A 20342-nucleotide genomic window follows, 5' to 3' on the forward strand; every position below is an offset into this window, starting at 1 on the left:
AGTACCATTTTAGTATCATTTTAACAGGAAACAACAGTGCGAGCAATTCGACATGTTTTCCGTCTCGTCCACCCCTCCTCCAGCTGTGATCAGTTGAGGTGACAGTGCACAGGTAACACCAGAACTACTGAGAACATTCAATGAATCCACAACAGAATACAGGTTAAAACCCAGAACAGGACTGACCAGAAACAACAAAAAGAAGAAATTCATAAAAATGAACCCGGTTTTTTAGTTGCTATACCTGAAGTGAAAATGGCAGATAAGACACTTCTCTCCGAAGAGCTTGTGAATATAAGTGAAATAAAAGCAGCATTGAATATACAGCATGGCTGCTCCTTTAACCTTCAGCTCAGTCAATTAGCACAACTAGAAATTTAACAGTTAATTGGAGTGCTTTTTAATGTCTGTGACTTGAGAAATGAGTTATTCCAGATGGAGAAAAAGTCCCAGAATTGACTGAACTGAAAGTGAAATGGACGCCACTTGTGAAATACGCACATTTTGAGCAGTAAACTGAGGTACAAAGTGTTGAAAGCGTCCTTCCTCAGTTCATACAGGACCGTGTTGTGAGCTGGGAATTATGAAATCACATCTGTGTGCAGACGACTTCATCTTTTCTCCTCAAATTTAAAGGAATTTCTCAATCTCGTAATTTTTTTGTTTTCATACATTTTGGGAAATGCGCTTAATACACTTTACAGCTCTGGGTTTGATGAGAAGATACCACTCACATTAGTCATATAAAGCCAGTTAGCTTAGCTTAGCACAAAGTGGAAAGAGTGGGGAAACAGCAAGCCTGGCATTGGTCTATCTGCAACAAAATCTGCCTACCAGCACCCACAAATATCACTAATTAACACATTACACCTCATTTAATTAATCTGAAAGTGTAAAAACGTGTAGTTGCTCTTTCACAGGGGTTAACGTAATGTCCTGGACTAATTCTTAGTTGTTTGGTTGCCAGGCAAAAAGCTGAAACTCCAGAAAGTAAAGCAGATTTTCAGTTTTACACACATTTTTTATGGATTAAACAAACTAGATATACGGATGCGAAAGCTCTTTCCCGTTTCCAGCTTTGTGCCGTGCTAAGCTAGCAGGCTGCTAACATTAGCTGTAGCTCATCTAACCTCCAGAAAGAAAGAGAATAACCTTATTTCCAAAAATGTCATTCATTTCTTTTAAAATTTAAGCTTTCCTCACATGTAAAGAATATTTTACTCCATAATAGCGACTGTTGGCGTTAAGTTCTCAGCTCACAATTCACCACAGAGGAGAAGCACTGCCTTGTGCAAGCGAAGCATGTTTTGGCATCTGACAGCTCCACACAGAGTATCACCCTCGTATAAATAAGAAAGGAGAATCTTCATAAAGGCTAGTATGCATAGTAGTATACGCTAATGTCTATTGTTTACGTATTATCTAATCTGCAGTCGGTCAGAATGAACTGTAACCATCTTACACAGCGGTGTAACGTCCACGCCTGGGCTTGGCTCTTACAGCAGCTATACTACAGTGGTTGAAAACACGAAAGCATCGCCGATACTAACAGTCAAAGCGATCCACTCGCTCCTTCGACAGGAAAAAACCTGATTGGTCACCTTTATGACAACACTGCAAAAAATGAGAAACTGTGAACTAATGTGATGTGGGGGGGGAATCAAATACTGATGTGGATCAACACTCTGTTCAAAAACCAACAAAATGAGGTACAAGGTCGAAAAACAAGTCAAATGTATCTTGGCAACAATTTCATCCAATAAAGGTTCAAGAAACGATGCTGAGGCAACTGCTTCTGACAAAAACTGTCACCCAAAAAGTCAACAAGCTGATTAAAGGATGAGGCCGGCTATATTCTATATTCATAATAAAACAAACTCTACTAACTTCTGTTGTCTGTGTGGCTAAATACCCAGATATCTTATTCCTCTGGAACACTGAGCTCATTGATGTCAAAAAAAACAATTAAAAACACATCAGTGAGTTGAACTGGCTCCTTCGTTATGAACATGGGCACCGCAGGTTATTTGTATCAACCCCATGTACACGATCCTGCTGCTGTAAATACCAACTGTGTATTACTCTGCAGCTTCACAATTAACTCCAGTTTGAGTAACTTTGCTACTAACTACAGTGGCCAGCTGCGTCAGGAAATGACTGAGCTTGTTTTAAAAAGGCTGTTTTTAAGTCTGCAGCAGGAATCAGGGGGCTTGGCCTGAGTGTAAGTGCCAAGTACTGAGAGATGGATTACCATGCTCTGTGCAAAAAATACAGAATAATGCCAACCTTATCTTTTAGGGAAGAAATATGCAATTGGATTATTTCCTTTGCAAGATATGAAAATGTTGCAGTAGTGGTTTGAGAAGAAAGTGGGTCTGGGAAATGTCAGTGTGGGAGACTTTGAAAGCTGAGTCGCTGGCTTTTTCTATTGTCAGGACAGCGTGAAGTTTCCATTCACAGGCTTCAGATAAAAACACACAAACTGTGATCGGAAATGAGAAGTGAATCCAATAAAACTAGTCCTGAAGCAGCCTCGACGGTGGCAAACAGTGACGGAAGAATCAAAGGAATCAAACAGCGTGAACAAGCAGTGCCGACTTTAATACACCAATAAAACCGCTAAAAACCTAAACCGCTGAAGACCATGAAGGTGGAGACGGGGCGGAGATGGGAAAACAAAAAGTAACGCGCAGGTAAACTGGAAAGGCGTTGACGATGAGGTCCTTGACGTCGGGGGTCAAAGTTCAGATTGTATGAGCAGAGAAGCAGCACCTGTGGAGAAGGCATGAGCAGAGCGGAGCAGCTGAGAGCGACGCGCTCCGCAGCGGAGGACGCCGTGATGACAGCGCAGACGACAGACACAAGCGCCTGTTTCAGGTTTGTCTCGTTAGAATCGATGGTCTAACATCCGTCTGTCCGGTTGCATCCTTAGTGTTTCTGTCCCGAAACGGCAACATCCGGATGTGCCAAGTCTCGAAATAAGTTTTCTACTGCTATAGAGGCCAAAATTAATCTTTAGTATGAAAAAGAGCCACAGATTGGCCGCCGCCGTTGATCTCTTGATTCAAGGTTTGGACTTCTTGGACCGCCCCCCTCCTCAGTGTGGGTGGGAGTGTGGTTTGAAAAGCCCAGCGAGGCCTTTTTTTTGTTTTGTTGCCTCAAAGTGTTTTTTTTTTCCTTGAAGGTTCGAGAGGCTGAAAGTTTTCATCCACTTCTGCAGCCCGGTCTTCTCCTTTAATATTTTCTTCCAGGTCAGCGGGCGTCAGCGGGCCGTTCCCACCCAAACAAACTCAGTCTGCTTCACAGCTGCAGACCTGGGTCTAGAAGTACTTTAATATTTTTTAAGGTTTGCTGGATCCTTTTTAGGTGCCAGGTGGGTGGAGTTTTCCATACAGATTGTCCGGCAGAGGGTCCCATACGTCACATTATTTCAAATATCTAATACGGTAAATCCCACCCATCTGCTCCACTTCAGCACTTTAAAACAAATGCTAGGAAATGTTATTCAGGGTTCCTACAGATTCAGAGTTATTGATTTAATTTCCTCTGATGGTTTTCACATAATTTACACCAAAGGACACAAAGAATGCCATGTCGCTGTGTAGACACAGTCTTTGCACGACAAAAATCTGCATATATTAGCTGACAAGAGTTTCAAATCTGCAAAAATCTCTGGATCTGTGCAGGAACCCTGAGCAGCACTTCCCTACCCAGGTCTGCAGCGCACCGCACACGTCGCTAAAACTTAGGCTGGTAAAGGGCGACGCGTCCACTGAGGCAGCCCGAGGCCAGCTGGCAGTGTGTCGGGGAGAACTTGGTGGTGAGCACCACGTCACTGTGCGAGTAGATGGAGCGGATCTCCCTGAGGCAGCTGGTCTGGACGGGCAGGCAGTCGGCCAGCTCACCGCAGCTCTCGTCGAAGGCCAGCAGGCGCACGCCGTAGCCATACGGGGAGCAGATGAGGCGTCCGTCCGGGCTGAAACACAACTCTTTGATGTAGCCCCTGCCGACGTTGGCCTCCTCGATGTAGTGGGTGAGGCGGAGGGAGCAGCGGGGGGAGACCAGCGGGCGGGTGGGGGCTCCCTCCTGGAACTCATACACACATGTCCACTGAGGAGAGACAGGACGGACGGAGGAGACGCAGGATTAGATCACACACTGAGGTCTGAAACAGGGTTGCTACTCGTCATTTTCCAGGACTTTTCCAGTGAAGATCTAGCTGGTGTGATGGACAGGGATCACGCCTGACACTAATATGCTCTGTGGAAATCTGATTTTAAAGACTATTCAGGCATGAACTTGAGATGTTTTACTGTCACTGCTTTGCTTTAATATTACATTTCTATTTTTTATTCCATCATTGTATTTTAGCCCTTTAAGCCCTTTGTCCTCTACGCTTGCAAGCGCTATATTCAAGACAATCATTTGGCATGATTTGTGTTTGTGACAGCTGCCTTATAATCACAGTGCATGCAGCTACCCTTATAGCAAACTTCCTGAAAAACCTGGAAATGGGATTTTTTTTGTTTATGTCTGCTACAGGCCACCATACATCAAGGGCAAGATCAAAAGCACAGGAGGGATCAGAGGAGAAGCTGTCAGGAGCTTTTGTAGGTAAACTTCTCGTCACTGAAATTCAACTGGAAATCAACAGATGTCCCAGAGAAGCAAGCTACAAGCTTAAAATGCATGTCTTAGAAACAGTTTGGAGGTAACAGGTGTATGTGCAGCTACGTGCTTCTCACCTCCTGGTCGTCCATGTTGCTGGAACATCGGATGAGCGTGGCCCAGCCTTTAGGGTGCAGCTGCAGGGAGGTGATGCAGTTCCCTCTGTCTCTCTCTCCGGGGATCTCTGGAGTCAAAACCTCCAGGCTGTTCCGGGGAGAAAGACCTGCCAGGACAGAGTTTATGATAACTGTAAAAGTCTGTCTTTATTTCTGTCGTAGAAGAGAACCTCAGCTGACTGTTAGTCAGCTTTACACCGTGACCGCCTCTGACCTTCTCTGTGAGGGTGGATCTTGCTGGAGTCATTTCCCTGGCGAGGAGTTCCGGCCGACCTGGACGCTGATGTGCCTCCATCTACAGAACCACAACAAAAGTCATTTTCTTTAATCTGGAAACAACAGTGTTCAAATCACTTAGTCAACATTCAGTCAGCAAAATGACAAACGGCCATCGTATGTTCCCAGGGCCCAAAGAGTGACCTGACTCATGCCTCAGTCACACTACATGACTCTCAATGTTGTCAGATCAGGGTTACACGCTACTCGATCTTTCACCCGGAGGAATATCCAACGAGTCTGTCTGGGCTCCAAACTTATCAAAAAAACACACATAGTACGCGACACAGGAAATGACACAACACCATGCACAAGACTTTTCATCCAAAGTGATGTTTAGCCAGATTGATCATTTTCAGGCATCTGCAAGCCGTCAGCCAGCTCTTGGATTGCGGATTTGAACAGTTTGCACATAGGCAACGATCGAGTGTTTTTAAGCACTAAGCGAATAACAATTTGTCTCTGACTTGGTGTGCTTTGTGGGCGATCCCCAAAAACTGTGAGTGGAAAACCAGGGCTACAATCCTGTAGTGTGAACATGGCATGAATTTGAAATGACATCAAATTGAGATAAACATGTAACTCTTTGCATTTCTGAATCACTACTGAAATATTTTGCATTGTTTCCTGAACTACCACTAAAACTCATTTAGGAATCAACCAACTGCTTTAGTTGTCTAAAGCTTTAAAAAAAATAAACAGAAAGAAACCACAAAAAATCAGGAACTGGGTGAAATCATTTCCTGAGATATGGCTGGATTGATTTTTTTGATCTGACCTGAGCTGAGGGGGGTCCGTCGAGCTCGCAGCATGCGGTAGCTGCCCACCTCGAGGGACTGCGTGAGGTCCAGGTCGTGGAGGATGAGCAGATACCCTGAGGAAGTGGAGATGAGCATCTTGGAACAGTCGGGCGTCAGACGCATCCTCATTAAGTAGCGGGTGTGGAAGAACTTTTTGTGCGGGCAGCCGTCTTCTGTAAATCTGCAAGGGGGGGGGGGGTAGTTACAGGAGGCTTTACAGGCAGGTTGACGACGTTCTCTTAAACAATTCAATGTAATTCTGGTTGAAAAGGGTTTCCTCAAGGTGGGGAAGCATCAAGACAAACAATCCAGTTACAGGAACTCTGGGTTGTTCTTCAGAGAAAAAAAAAGACTTTTAGGGTTGAATTACAGCCAAAAACCCCATTTACCCATCTTCAAAGTTGTAAAGTTGTGGTTTTTATGTGACGGAAGGGGGACTGGTTAAAAGTGAGTGATGGATTGGTCGGAGTTTCATGTGCAGCTGGTACAGCGTGACGTAAACACTAAAAAAGAACATTTTCCAGACCAATGACACATATAAGAGACCAAAAATGCATTTTCCCTCTTGACTGGTATTAGTGTTGGAAAAAGCAGTTGAGTGACCAGTTGGTTGAATTAACTGAGAGCACTTGTGATAGTTGATTAATCATTCATGTCATTTATTAAGAGAGAAATGACAAATGTTCGCTGGTCCCAGTCTCTCACATTAGAAGATTTGTAGCTTTTCGCAGATTTAAATCATTTTAAGTGAATATATTTGGGTTTTGAGCTGGATGTGGAGAACCATATAATGAATGTTGTCTTATGACATCATAAAGGCAGCACACATATGCAACCATTTAAAAGCATTTATCCGAACAAATGTATAATGCTTTCATATTTACTTTAAAAATCACACAGAAGAAACTTTGACGCTCACAAACACACACACACACACACCTGTTAGTGTCCCACGTAATGACGTTGCCATCAAAGCCAGACGTGACGAGGAGACGGGTGTTGGTGTCGTACTCGATGTTCTTCACCCAGCTGGCGTGGCCGTGCAGCGAGCAAACCTTTGAATTCAGCTTCCGCAGATCCCATAACGCGATCGTGGTGTCGTCAGAGCAGGTGGCGAACAAACGATTGTCCAGGAACCTGCAGACAGTCAGGGGAACATTTTCGTTTAATGTCCTCTGCAGACATGAGTTGACACACTGACGTACTTTGACCAAAAAGATATTTAAGAGCTTGTGTTGGCATCCAAATCTTTTTACATTTCACTGCTCTGAGCTTCTACTCTCTCGGCCCGTCGGATGCTGCACTTTGCGAACCCTCCCTGGAGGATTTAACACAAGCGAAACGCACCTTATGTTGTTGACACAGTCCTCGTGGGCCTCTGTCAGGGTTTTGATGTGTCTGGATGAGATGGGATCAAACAGCAGGACCTCAGTCTGCTCACAAGCCACAGTCAGCACAGACCTGAGCAGAGCAGACACACAAATCCGAGGGTTGTTTTGTTTTAACAAAATGGTTTTCAACACAGGAAAACAAACACAGACGACTCCAACTATACCTGCGACACACAGCAGACACAAGAACAGCTAACTTCCACTGAGTCAGACAGCACATGATATTTGCGAGCATCTATATTCATATATATTTATATATAAAGAAACAGTTGCATTACTGTCAACACTTTTTTAAATCTGTATGTTAGATATTCCATTGATATTATCTCAAATGTCAGTTAATGCCATCCAACAACAGCAGGCAGTGTATTATCAATCCATAAGATCAATATGTTTTTCAAGGCAAATATAAGAATACTGAACGGCCTTCTTCAATGAAAGCCTTTAATGTCAGGACTGGGCAAAGCAAGAAGCAAAACCTGACGTTCAATTCAACTTCTCTTTCAGTTTCTGGACACTTTTTACTGGACAGTTTCTGGTTCTTTCATTAATTTAAGAAAATATCTGATTTCTCATATTTGCGTTCACTACATCCCTGCCAGGGATGCAAAAGCATGGTGAGGGACTGACCCTGCACCAACAGCTGTAATAATTTGATTCCAATTATTAAAACCATAAAATTAGTTCTGTTTTCTCATAGAGGTTTAAAGATGAGCAGATTCAGGATGTATTCATCGTCTGCATTATAGACTTGTGTGTTGTCCTGCTGTCACATGAGCCCATGAACACATTTGACCCGACTGGACACAGCTTGACCGGGTTTGGCTGCAGGATTTACTTGCTTTATCTGCTGTCTGGTCACAGAGGCTTAAAGCCTGCGTGTGCTCTGTAGGCGTGATGAGTGCTGATGTTTTGGCTGTCAGATTGTCAGTTTATTAATGAATCTTTACGGGTCGGGATATCATGCTGACAGCTGTTTCAACATCACTATCAACCAGTGGGCATGTGAAGTGATCCATGGACGGCAAGGTGTGCAGACAGATGAAGCATGTGAGGGTGAAACTAATGATGCAATTCAAGCACTTTCCAGGCCATTTAACCAATATTTTCAAACCCTTTCATTGCACCGTTTCAAATATTTTCCAGGCAAGTGGGAACTCCCGGTAGAAGGCCTAAAATGTTCCCTTACCCGTCCGGGGAGTACTCTAGGTTGAACACTGCTCCATGGGTCTGAGTGCTCAGGTTAACAGACTCCACAGCTGGATTCATAGAACAGTACAAACTGGTCATCGTCCTGAAGTTATCCCGAGCTGGGTCCACAAACACCCCTCGTCTTATTGTCCTGCTCTGCAGCCATGAAAACAGGCTGTTCCCCCTGCGGCTATCGGTGCTGGAGTCCCCGCCTCTCCCCGTCTGCGGCGCGGCGGCCGGCTGGCAGCCGGGCTCTAGCTCCTCCGACGCCGCAGACCTCGCGCTACGCTCCGCTCGGTCCCCGCCGCTCCCCGGCGGCGAAGGCGAGCCCACCCGAGCGATGTCATCTTCCACATCCGAGTCGTCGATGTCAGGGTCTTCGTCTTTGTCGGAGACGCTGCCGCTGTTGGGCCTGTCCTGCGACTCGTCGGCGTCCTCGCTGTCGCTCTGGCGCTCCGAGCTCATTGTCGCTTCTCCAGTGTCCACACAGGCGTCTCGGCTCAACGGCGAAAAGTTGACCGACTCCGGTCACCTACCGAGCATGAAACCGTGTCTTCTTCCACCCCTTTAAGATGTCATGGCAGTGGATTTTAGCTGCATAGGTTACGTTAGGCAAATTATGTTTTGTTGTCAGACTTGGCAGCGCCTTATCGCCGCGCGTCAAACCGAACACGGTTAGCTAAAATGCGACCGGTAGAGTATAGATTTAGGTTTCAAAATAAAAGCACAAATCTGTTTGTTTAAAAATAAACTACGTGTGCGTATTAAGTAGAGACAAAACACGTTGGAATTATTTCTTTTTAAATTCTAATTACCCTTCAATTTACTTGTGGGCGTTTTAGGAATTCAATCAAGTAGAAACGAATCCATTTTAATCGATAAATATTTTAAGATGAAGGGTCCGAGCGGAAGTTTAATGTTTTTACTACAATTAGCTTGACACTTTTCTCCTCACCAAAACAAATGTAAAATAAAAAGTAATGACGAAGTTCCGCTTCCTTGTCCATTCTGAGGTGCGTTCGTAGGTTGGTTGCTGCCATCTGCTGGATGAATACTGCACGTTATTTACTGTGTTACATACGTGATGGAGGTAAGCAGCCTATCAAACAAATTAATATAATGTAATGCATTGGTCTCTATGCACGGAAGTAAGGTCTTAATGTTTGTTTGTGTTGGTATCCAAGAGGAGTCACAGGAGGATTTTCCAAAAGGTTTTTATCAACCTAAAAATTATATAAACAATTTACAAAACATGCAGTAAATGCAAAATATTGACCAAGGAAAAATTCACAGTTTCAAGAAAATTTGCAAAAATAATAATCCAAAGTAAACCCACCCCTCCCCCAAACAGTCGACTCCAACAATATCTGTGACACACAGCGGACACAAGAACAGCTAACTTCCACTGAGTCAGACAGCACATGATGTTTGCGAGCATCTATATTCATATATGTTTATATATAAAGAAACAGTCGCATTACTGTCAACACTTTTTTAAATCTGTATGTAAGATATTCCATTGGTGTTATTTCAATGTCAGTTGACACCATCCCACAACAGCAGGCGTTGTATTATCAATCCATATGACAGAGAGAGTAAACATAGAAAACAAAGGGATGTGTGTGTGTGAGTGCAGGAAGGTTGCAGACATTTAAATCACCTGTGTGGTTGCAGGTGCAGCCATCACAAAGGTTCACATTGGTCATCTGATAAAGGTAAAGCGTCAAATATTACTTTCGGAAAACCAGAATTCTTCAGTTTCTACTTATTATACGTGTTTTGAGTTGAATTACAAACTTTCTATAATTCCAAGGACAATTTCAAACAATTATTTTAAACACTATTATTTTAAAATTATGGTTGTGATGGTGCTTTACTGCTGTCCACGGTTTCTTAATCTCTGCTGAAATGCTCACCACTTCCTCACATTATAAACCTTGAGGCATTAACCTGCAAAGGGGCCCTGAGGGCAAAAATAAGACGGTGCTTGAGCGGCCCCTGGATTTACGAGGCCAGTTTCCCAGTTAATCATCCAGCAATGCCTTCAGAGAAAAACATGTCACTTCTCAAATGTATATTTAATGAGTGTGTTATAGTGTTAAGACCTTATCTGCTGATTAAATGGATCAATAGATGAGATTAAATGTGCCAGGTGAAGGGTGGTTTTCCCCCTCTGACAGACAATTCATTCTGGGGAGGCCTGTTGGGTGTTATGTAATGCTTTGTTTTGTTTTTCAAATTGAAGCAGTATTGTTATCCAAATTGCAGTTAACTTAAAGCAACCTTAATAAATCCTCTATCACACTATTCTTATTTAGGCCAAATATCGGTTCATTTACATAACCCTAAGGACCATCACCCCCATTAAAATCCCAGCATCACAGCGCTTTGTTGTCAGGCTGCTGTTGGTCTTGATTCCGTGTGGCTCGCTGTGTGAGCACAGTGGTCTGATGAGTGCCTCGTTCAGCGCCGGTTGGCACCAGTAGAAAGTGATGACAGCCACCCTGACTGCGCGCTCGGATGGGCGCTGACATGCCGGGACAGTAGGATGAAGCGCAGCTGCTGCCAAGTCGCTGCACAAACAGCACGCTGCCCGGAGGCGCTTTACATGAATGTGAGACAAAATTACAGTTTGTGTTGTGGTAGCCTGTTGATGTTTGCATGCCTCGGGACTGTGCGCTGTTCTGTGTGCGCGCGCGTGCTTGAGCAGTTAATTGCGCCTTTTCCTCGGCCAACTTGCTGCGGTGCAGAAACCCACAGTGCAGACAATAAAGTATAAATCCAATTAACCTGACCGCCATTATGAATCTGTGTTGTTTTAAGTGTCAGGGACTAGCCTGATGGGAGACAATGCTGGAGACAAGGTGCGTTTTTACCTGCTGGAGCAGGTGGGGAGACACGGAGGGCAAATGAGGCAGGGGCTGACTGCTGGGACGCACGCTTGCTCAAGTGTAACACGCGCTTTCACGTGCACGCGCGCGCACTCACACTCTGACTCATACATAAAGGAGAGCAAACAGCTGGACTCTTTCGGGGGCAGACGGCAAAAATGACAAGCAGGCGGGATGCTGCGCTCCATCCAAGCGGAGCCGGTTGCGCGGTTTTACGCGCGGCGGCAGGTCCGAGCTCACCCCAAAAGACCCCGAGCCTTCCTGAGCTTATCCTGGTCATGTCAGTGATGCTGCTCGTCCCGGTCCAGCCTGCATCAGCTCATCCTCAGTGTCTGGACTTCGAGCCACCTTTCAAACCCCGCTGGCACCTGGAGTTCTGCACGCAGTATGAGCATTTTGGCTGCTGCGACCAGAAAACAGACAACATGATCGCGGAGAGATACTGGGACATAATCGAGCAGCTGGAAGTGGCGGGTCATGAGCTGTGTGTGGACATGTTGAAGGAAATCATGTGCCAGGTAAAGGTGTTTTCTTCTCTGAAGGTTGGGTTGTGCGCTTTGATGGTAATGAACGGGTATAAAATCTTTTGGGACTGTTTGTAATTTATCCTCCAAAAGCACAGTCTAAACTTTCTATTTGTATCATCATAGTCTACAACTCCATTAACTTTTGACTGAGTTAAGTTTTATCTAATTAAAGCATCCAATAAACTTATGTTAAACCTAAAGAGATCAAAGTTTAGGCAACATGGAGGTTTGATTTAACTTGTTATAACAGTACTCCCATCTAATGTAATGCAAATTTAATTTAACAGCTGAGGAGAACTTAATTTAGAGGAGGTGATGTTTTTTAAAGACCTGTGATTTTCTTCTTTAAAATTAGCATTTCACTAAATCTACCTTAATCAGTCTAACTCTAACGAGGGTTTGAATCCAGTTTATAGTGTTATAGTATAAAAATAGTGTCACAGTGTTCATAATGATATTAAATGAGGAATAAATTCATATTTAACACTTGCAACCAGTGTTAAGGTGTGGGAGGTCTGAGACTCAACTCCTTGATATTAGATGAATATTACTATGAAGTATTTCCATATTCCCAAAACAGTGGCATGCACTGGGGAGGGGGGCAGTGCTTCAGTGCCCTTTTTGAAAACCAGAATATGTCTTGTCCCTTCAGCTTTGATCTGGTCAGCCTTACCAGTACTCTAACATGTCTCTGTGATAATAAGTACTCTGTAGTGTCTTGTGTTTGTCCCATCCAGGAGTGCTCTCCATATGCTGCCCACCTCTACGATGCAGAAGACCCGTACACACCTATCCGAGAGCTACCTGGCCTTTGCTTTGGCTACTGCTCTGAGTTTCATGGTAAATGCCGCCATGTGGTTAAATATTTAACTGAGAACCAGCTGCTGCGGGACACCTCTGAGCGGGATGTGTCCACTTTCTGCAGCGTTGTTGACCTGTCTGACCAGGACTACTGTTACCCCAATGTTTTGAAGAGCTCTGACCTCAACAGCAACCTGGGACGGGTGGCAGAGGACCCAAGAGGGTGTCTCCAGCTGTGCCTGACAGAGGTGGCCAACAATCTCAGGAACCCAGTGCTGATGCTGCACAGCGGCGATGACACACATCGCATGTTCATTGCAGAGCAGTTGGGCTTCGTGTGGGTTTACCTGCGTGATGGCAGCCGGCTGGAGCAGCCCTTCCTGGACATGAGCGGGGAGGTGATGACCACCCCCTGGCTGGGGGATGAGAGGGGCTTCCTGGGCATGGCCTTCCACCCCAAGTACCGGGTCAACGGACGCTTCTTCATCTACTACTCTATCCAGATCAACAGTAAGCTGGAGAAAGTCAGAATCAGTGAGATGAAGGTGTCTGCCCACGATATGAACATGGCTGATCCTTACTCAGAGAGGTATGTAGAGCGGTAGTTTCCATATGCTGTTTTTATAGCATCAAAGTTAGTCTGGTGATGTATAGGTCTGCACCCATGTTGCAATTACCCTTAAAGACATAAGCCATATTGCCATACACCCCCGGGCTGTAATTGCATCAAAGCTTGCATAACAAACAAACAACAGAACATCAAACAAAAACTCAAGTTTGCAATGTGCATCAGTTAAAATCAACCAACAAAAAAGGCATATATATAAAGTATAAATACAAAAAGAAACCATGAGACATCATAAACTTAAAACACAGTCCCTGACTTTGTTAGAGCCCTCAAAGATCCCAAAATGTGGTATAACTATATTTATTTCTTGTAGTTTATTAATTTCCAATATAGGGTACAGCACCCCCAAAATGTTTCATTTGGTATAATCCATAATCATAATAGTTATAGTGGCCCCTCCAAATAAGATACAATAAGATAAGATCAACTTTATTAATCCCCAGCTGGGGAAATTAGGCGTTACAGGCAGCATCGATAAAAATAGCAAATAGCAAAGGCAGTGCAAAATAAAAAAAACAAAATACAAAATAAGAAGTTGACTATGTATATGCATGTTTTATACAAAAGACTATAGAATATAGCCAAAGAACTGGAAATTACTAGAGAAATATTGGAAAAAAAAAAAAAAACTCCAAATCAAATCATAAATAATCCTCAATCATGATAAAAAAAAGAACTTCGACAGAGGAGCCTAAAGAGTATTTGGCTTTCTGTGTGGAGTTTGCATGTTCTCCCTGTGCAGCTGTGGTAGGCTGGCAACCTGCCCAGGGTGCCTATCCCAGCCGAGAGACGGCCTATCCCAGCCGTCTCTCGGCTGGGATAGGCTCCAGCCCCCCCATGACCCTGCAAAGGATTCAGCGGTGTATAGATAATGGATGGATGGATTGTCGTTCACCTTAAACAAACCAGGTGTTAAGCAGCTGCTTGTAATTATATTTATATACTTGTATGAAATAAGCTTATTTGCTTTGCCAAGAGATAGGTGATCACACAATCTGAACATCTATCTCTCCAGCCAGCTAATAATCTAATTTCCCTCAACCATTAACCTCCATTGTTTTGGTGCAGTAACAGAAATCTCAACACCTGGCTAGATGGATGAGAAAATCAGTTCTTCTGTATTTTGGGTGAAGTCTGCTCTATTATCACTTCTTTCTGTCTGACAATTAATGTCCACATATGAGTGACACACACCAAAGCATCTGTGTTGGAGAGGTAAAGGCCTGATGAATCAAGACCTGATACTGAACTGCATCCTTCTAACTTTCAGGGTCATTTTAGAGATCGAGGAGCCAGCCGCAAACCACAACGGGGGCCAGCTGCTGTTCGGCCTTGACGGATATTTGTACATCTTCACTGGAGATGGTGGGAAAGCTGGCGATCCATTCGGGAAGTACGGCAACGCACAAAACAAGTAAGGTGCTTCAGGTTTCTTTTTTGTTTATCCATTACTTAAGCTAACAATTCCAACTGTCAGCCAGCAAGTCAACCATTTATTCACCACTTTCAGCTAACTAATTCAAACAATTTACAGATTACTTGGTGAACTATTTCAGCCATTTTTCCATTAGCCTGCCTCTAGCTAACTATTTCAACCATTTATCAATTGCTTTTCCCTATTTTTCAATTGGAGCTATCAATTCCAATAATTTCCATTAGCCTTATCCATTTCCATTATTTTAGCTTACTGCTTAATTACATTTATCTGTTTATTTCAACCACTTTTCATTACTTTTAGCTTGACCTCCCTGCTTGTTTGTTAGTGTTCATGCATTCCTCTGGTGTTACAGCTGACTCAATATGCTGATTTTGAATCATTTTAGTTTCTTCTGTTACCCCAGTTGAGCCACTCCTCAGTCTTTCCACACAACCCCCTGGGGTACCTCTGGTTGGGCATCACTACATTAGAAGGCCTCTCATCTGTTGCTAATTTCTATTGATTGCCATCCAGGAGCGCTCTGTTGGGAAAAGTCCTCCGCATTGATGTAGATGGAAGTGACTCCACTGGGAAGCAGTACAGGATCCCCCCTGATAACCCATTCGGCAGCGACCCAGACACTCGGCCAGAGGTGTACGCGTACGGGGTCAGAAACATGTGGCGGTGCTCTGTGGACCGCGGAGACCTGGTCAGCCGCCACGGCAGGGGCAGGATATTCTGTGGAGACGTGGGTCAAAACCGCTACGAGGAAATTGACATCATCGTGAAGGGAGGAAACTACGGCTGGAGAGCCAAAGAGGGCTTTGAGTGCTACGATATGAAACTGTGCCACAACTCCTCCTTGGGTGGGTATTTTCTGTTGGTGTGAAACTTTTGATTAAAAATCGGGAGCTATTTTCTGTCTCACTGGTACTTTCACCACCTGTTTTTTTCCGCCATAACGTTGTTTGAGCTAAATTCAGTGCATCCTTCTCTGTCGCCACAGATGACATCCTGCCTATATTTGCATACAGCCATCATGTTGGGAAGTCTGTGACAGGGGGATATGTGTACAGAGGATGTGAATCACCCAATCTGAATGGCCTGTACATTTTTGGAGACTTTATGAGTGGGTAAGATTGTATTGATCTGAGCCAAATACATTTCTCCAACTGTTGGGTTAAAAAAAAAAAAACCTCGATTTTCTATCAGCTGTTCAGGAATGAAGATAAAACAGACTTGTTTTCTGGGCTTGTTGGCTCAGCTGTTTGCTTTTTTTTTTTTTTTAATTTATTGAAAAACCAATAACAGTTTTTAGGTTAATTCAGGTCACATCACTCAAGAAATACAATAATTTACTTAAAATTTGACTTGGGTTCTAGCATCTACAGCCATCAACTAATATTGAACCACACTGTAAATATTCTGTTCGGACTGATATTTGTTGTGAATTATTAACTTTGTTTAAAACTTTTTGACTCAAGGTGTGAGGCAGTGTTTTGTTCTTAGACTCAGGCCTCGACTTGAAACTGAGGACTTGAGAATGACTTAGGATTCAAGCTAAGCTCCGTTAGACTATCAGAGAAAATAATGACATATATTGTATATGTACCAAATTGTTGTACTTTCCATTCACTTGACCTGATAAACTCCACTGATGTGATTCCGCTGGTCGGTTAAAACTGAGTCACCAATCAGCGGCTGTACTTCATTTAAAGGAATAGATCAGGTTTTTGGGAAATTGTCTTATAAAGAGTTAGATGAGAAGATCAATACCATTCTCATGGTTGTATGCTAAATAGTTGGAGCCAGCAAGTTAACCACCTGCTAACTGCTTAGCTTAGCATATAGAGTTAAAATAGAGGAACGGCTAACCTGCTTGTATTCAAAAGTTAAGAAAGTTAAAGCTAACAAATGAAACAGATGTGACGTATCTTGTTTATTTAATCCGTACAAAAACCAAAAATTCAGAGTTATGTGCTCGACTATTTATTAGCTGAGAAATGACAACTTGTCTGTTTTTGTCTGAATAAAGAACAAATGCGATGTGGCTGTTTTCTTGTTTTTGGTCTTTGTGCTAAGCTCAGCTAACTGGCTGCTGGCTGTAGCTTCATTTCCCAAAGTGCTGAACTATTCCTTTAATATTTGAAGTGATGGAAAGAGCTATATACTTAATTCAAAAGGCAGAAATGGATTCCAGATGACTAAATAGTAAAAGTATTGGTTTCTTAGTCTTTGTCTTAGTGGTGATTTCCCGTTTGCCATATCGGCCTACATCGTACATAATATATGTGATTCCTGTCAATCCTGCAGTCAGATCATGGCGTTAGAGGAAGACAAATCAACAGGAAGCTGGAGAGAGAGGAGAGTGTGTATGGGCGACACAAAGACTTGCTCTTTTCCCGGACTCATTAATCATCACCACAAGTTCATCATCTCGTTCGCTGAAGACGAAGCAGGTAACATTCATTCAGTCTCTCCCAGCGTTCAGCTGTGCATCAGTGCTCACGAGCTGTTTGTGCTTTTTTTTTAAGGGGAACTGTATTTTTTGGCCACTGCGTACCCCAGTGCCATGTCTCCTTTTGGAACTGTTTTCAAATTCATGGACCCTTCCAGGTGCAGTACCAGACACAGCTTACATTCAACAACACTTTTATAATCACACAGCTGATCATAAGTAGAATTTAATTTTCTGTGGCCTCTGATTTCACTCATTGCAGCAACGTGAGCCAAGCAATTTAAGTGCATTCATCCTGATTAATATTTAAGGCAAAGACCAGTGAATCTTTTAATTAATCATTGTCTCTTTTCTAAACCATACAAGGAACTGAAGAATATTAGAATAAATCTGCAGCCAAAAAGACAGCCAAAGCCACAGAAGCAGTCTTCATCTGGCAGCTAAATAACAGGCTGCTGAGCTGTTTAACCGTATGTGCACTGCTTATATAGACTAGTTTTCTGAAATCAAGAAATATGGATCATTTTGCACTGCTGGTGCTAGGATTGAAATAAATCAATACTTTCCAGGCCGTCAGTGCATTCAAAGGCCTTTTGGTTTGTTCTCTCAATGATACTTTCAAGGATTTTCAAGGCATGTGAAAGAGCCCTACATGAGACAGAGCCTGATCAAAAACTCTCATGAAAGTAGAGTTGTTTTAAGGAGAAGACCTTTTTTTTAACATGTTTAATAACATATTACCCAATTAAAACTCAATTTTAACTTTTACAGGAGAGCACCGCCAGGGAAATGTAAGAACAAGCCGCTGCCTGTGAAAGTGAGGGGGAAAAAGCTTCCCTTTGTGCCCAGGGAATGTAAGTCATCTGAGTTTACCTTTACATTTTTATTACTTCTTCTTCTTAGAAGTTTATGTCTCATTTTTATGGTGTGTGCATTGCAGACTTGTGGAGGAAACCATTCTGAAATTGTCTGACAAAGCGAAGCCTCTTAAATTGAACCTTAAACTGAAATATGTCCATCATGTTTTACATGTTTTGGAGTAAAAAATAGTTTTGGTTCAGTCAAGGTGCACAAATATAAACAACATATACACGACATATTATCAGGTCAATTAAAACTGATTAATGTAATGTCTGTTTTAGCGAGCACACAAATCGCCTGCATTCACTGTATACGCTTAAGTACGTATGCTTGTCCTGAACAGAACCTGTTTTTTTTCCCTCCCCATTTTATGTCTATATACTTCCAAATTGTATAATCGCATTGAGGTCATATATAAAACTATAAAAAGCAGTCTCCAATTTTACATCAAACATACTTAAAAAAGACAAAAGGGGGAAGCATTTCAAACATTTAGGCCTGTTGTCTGAGCCAAATATTCAGTCCAGCCTCATAAAGTGAAACATATGTGGCTGCACAGTTCAAGTAAAACTGTGAATATATGTACTTACTGCCGTCTGTGTCATTTCAGTGACCGTGCTGGACACGAATGAAAAACCTACAAGACCACCACCAAGAAAATTCAAACTCACCACCAAACCACCGGCCACGAGCAGCCTGGTCAAACCTACGAGGGCGGCAGCCAGCGTGACAACAAGCCCTCCTGCGAAGCAGAAATGGAAATCGCTCGATAAGAAGGCGAAGAAGAAAAATAAGCTGAAGCCATGGAGGAAAAAGAAAGTGCTGAACAAGCAGGCAGCTAACGCACAAATGAAGAAGAATGCACTGAGGCAGAAATCCAGGGGACAATCCAAAAAGGCCGCTGTGGTAAAGCCCGTCAGCGACAAAGTAAAGCCAAAGACCAATCACACTGCCACCGCTGATTTAAAGAGCAACACTCTACAAACACCCAGCAGCCTGACAGATAGCACAGTCCACACGAGGAAGACTCCCCAAAGGAAAAGTGCACAGAAGCAGACCAGACAAAACAGCATCAAGCTGAAAGCATTTCATGCCTTCACAAACACAACTAAAGCAAACCTGAACGTGAAAACTAACAGAACGATGCAAAACAAACTCCAGGTAAAAGGCAAGTGAACGAAACATGCTGAAGCACTTTGAAACGTTATTTCCTTCATGTCCGAGTCATTATTTTGTCTGTTTCTGTTCGTGAAACAATCAGTGTTGATTGTCACGTTTTAAAGGAATAGTTTGACATTTCGGTAAATGTGATTATTTGCTTTCCTGCCAAAACGTTAAGTGAGAAGACTGACGCCTCTCTCGACAGGAGCCAGCTAGCAGGTTAGCTTAGCACAAAGACAGGAAATGGGCAACACAAGAGGGATTCATCCTCCAGGGCAGACATGCAAGCTGCCTCCTCTGTATCCAATTTTTATGCTAAGCTAAGCTAACTAGTTCAAGGTGATGGCTTCATATTTATTGCGCAGACTGGCGTCAATCTTCTCATTTAACGTTCAGCGAGACGTGAATAAGCACATTTCCTAAAATGTTGGTCTATTCCTTTAAAGTACAAAGCACATTTATTATGCATGTAATGACACTGTTTCCTTTACATTTTATTCCTGACTGTTGTAAACCCATCGGTCCAACTTACTCGCCACCCTGTCTGTATTTAAACATATCAAATAGGCTTGAAGTAGAAATAAGCAGCAAGCATAAAAAAGAAAAAAAAAGCCTTCTAAGTATACCAAAGCCCGCTGTTGTTTAATTGCTCTAATTTTACAACACATGCAAGTGTTAAAAATAAACATACAAGTGTCTGTTTGTGTCTCAGAAGCTCTCTGTCATTAAACTCCACACCACCGATCAGAGCTGAAACCACTGTGAGTGTGGCTTGCATAATGACTGCTGTAAATGTAAAGCTGTTCTGACTGCAGCGTGCAGTTACATGAATCTCACAATTTCCTCTGCTGCCAGTACTGAGACCCACATTCTGCATTTTACGATTCATGGGAAAAGGCCGGGTTGATGTTCTGTAGGTGTTAATGCAGCCTTGGCTAAGAATGGTTGTCCAAGGTCGGGATATACACCCTCCAGTCAACTTTGCCTGCTTTCATAACGCATACGATGACATAACACATATACAATCTGACATGACATAAACATGTCATCCACTCCCCTGACAAATCCTCTCATGCTATCATCAGCTCTCCTTCACAGTCAAATTTTAAGACCAAAGAGGTATGAAACATTTTTTATTTGCTTATCTATACTATAA

The 20342-nt window shown here is 43.1% G+C and overlaps 2 protein-coding genes across 2 annotated transcripts; one reads left to right on the plus strand and one right to left on the minus strand.

Annotated features, from left to right (window-relative positions):
• Positions 1–2582: 2582 nt before the first annotated feature.
• On the minus strand, positions 2583–9110 carry wdr32 (WD repeat domain 32). The gene is made up of 7 exons (XM_041954595.1): positions 8441–9110; positions 7208–7321; positions 6800–6997; positions 5839–6041; positions 4999–5079; positions 4746–4891; positions 2583–4110 (listed from the first exon to the last, which is right to left on the minus strand). Exons 1-7 carry the CDS (start codon positions 8905–8907, stop codon positions 3739–3741), a joined length of 1581 nt encoding a protein of 526 aa, XP_041810529.1. The 5' UTR covers positions 8908–9110; the 3' UTR covers positions 2583–3738.
• A 2067-nt stretch (positions 9111–11177) lies between these two features.
• hhipl2 (HHIP-like 2) lies at positions 11178–19726 on the plus strand. Its single transcript, XM_041954200.1, has 9 exons — positions 11178–11851; positions 12598–13250; positions 14560–14703; positions 15241–15572; positions 15713–15839; positions 17020–17165; positions 17241–17322; positions 17936–18018; positions 18636–19726. Exons 1-9 carry the CDS (start codon positions 11492–11494, stop codon positions 19199–19201), a joined length of 2493 nt encoding a protein of 830 aa, XP_041810134.1. The 5' UTR covers positions 11178–11491; the 3' UTR covers positions 19202–19726.
• The last annotated feature ends 616 nt before the right edge of the window (positions 19727–20342 follow it).

This window comes from Chelmon rostratus, chromosome 15 (genome assembly GCF_017976325.1).
Source record: "Chelmon rostratus isolate fCheRos1 chromosome 15, fCheRos1.pri, whole genome shotgun sequence".
Lineage (NCBI taxonomy): Eukaryota > Metazoa > Chordata > Actinopteri > Chaetodontiformes > Chaetodontidae > Chelmon > Chelmon rostratus.

Coding starts and splice junctions, on each gene's coding strand:
- wdr32 (XM_041954595.1), bottom strand. CDS start 8,907: ATGAGCTCGGAGCGCCAGAGCGACAGCGAGGACGCCGACGAGTCGCAG. Junction 6,042..6,799: donor ATTACGTGGGACACTAACAG/GTGTGTGTGTGT, acceptor CCCCCCTTGCAG/ATTTACAGAAGACGGCTGCC. Junction 5,080..5,838: donor ACGGACCCCCCTCAGCTCAG/GTCAGATCAAAA, acceptor GTGGTTCTGTAG/ATGGAGGCACATCAGCGTCC.
- hhipl2 (XM_041954200.1), top strand. CDS start 11,492: ATGACAAGCAGGCGGGATGCTGCGCTCCATCCAAGCGGAGCCGGTTGC. Junction 11,852..12,597: donor TGAAGGAAATCATGTGCCAG/GTAAAGGTGTTT, acceptor TGTCCCATCCAG/GAGTGCTCTCCATATGCTGC. Junction 15,840..17,019: donor TTTGGAGACTTTATGAGTGG/GTAAGATTGTAT, acceptor TCAATCCTGCAG/TCAGATCATGGCGTTAGAGG.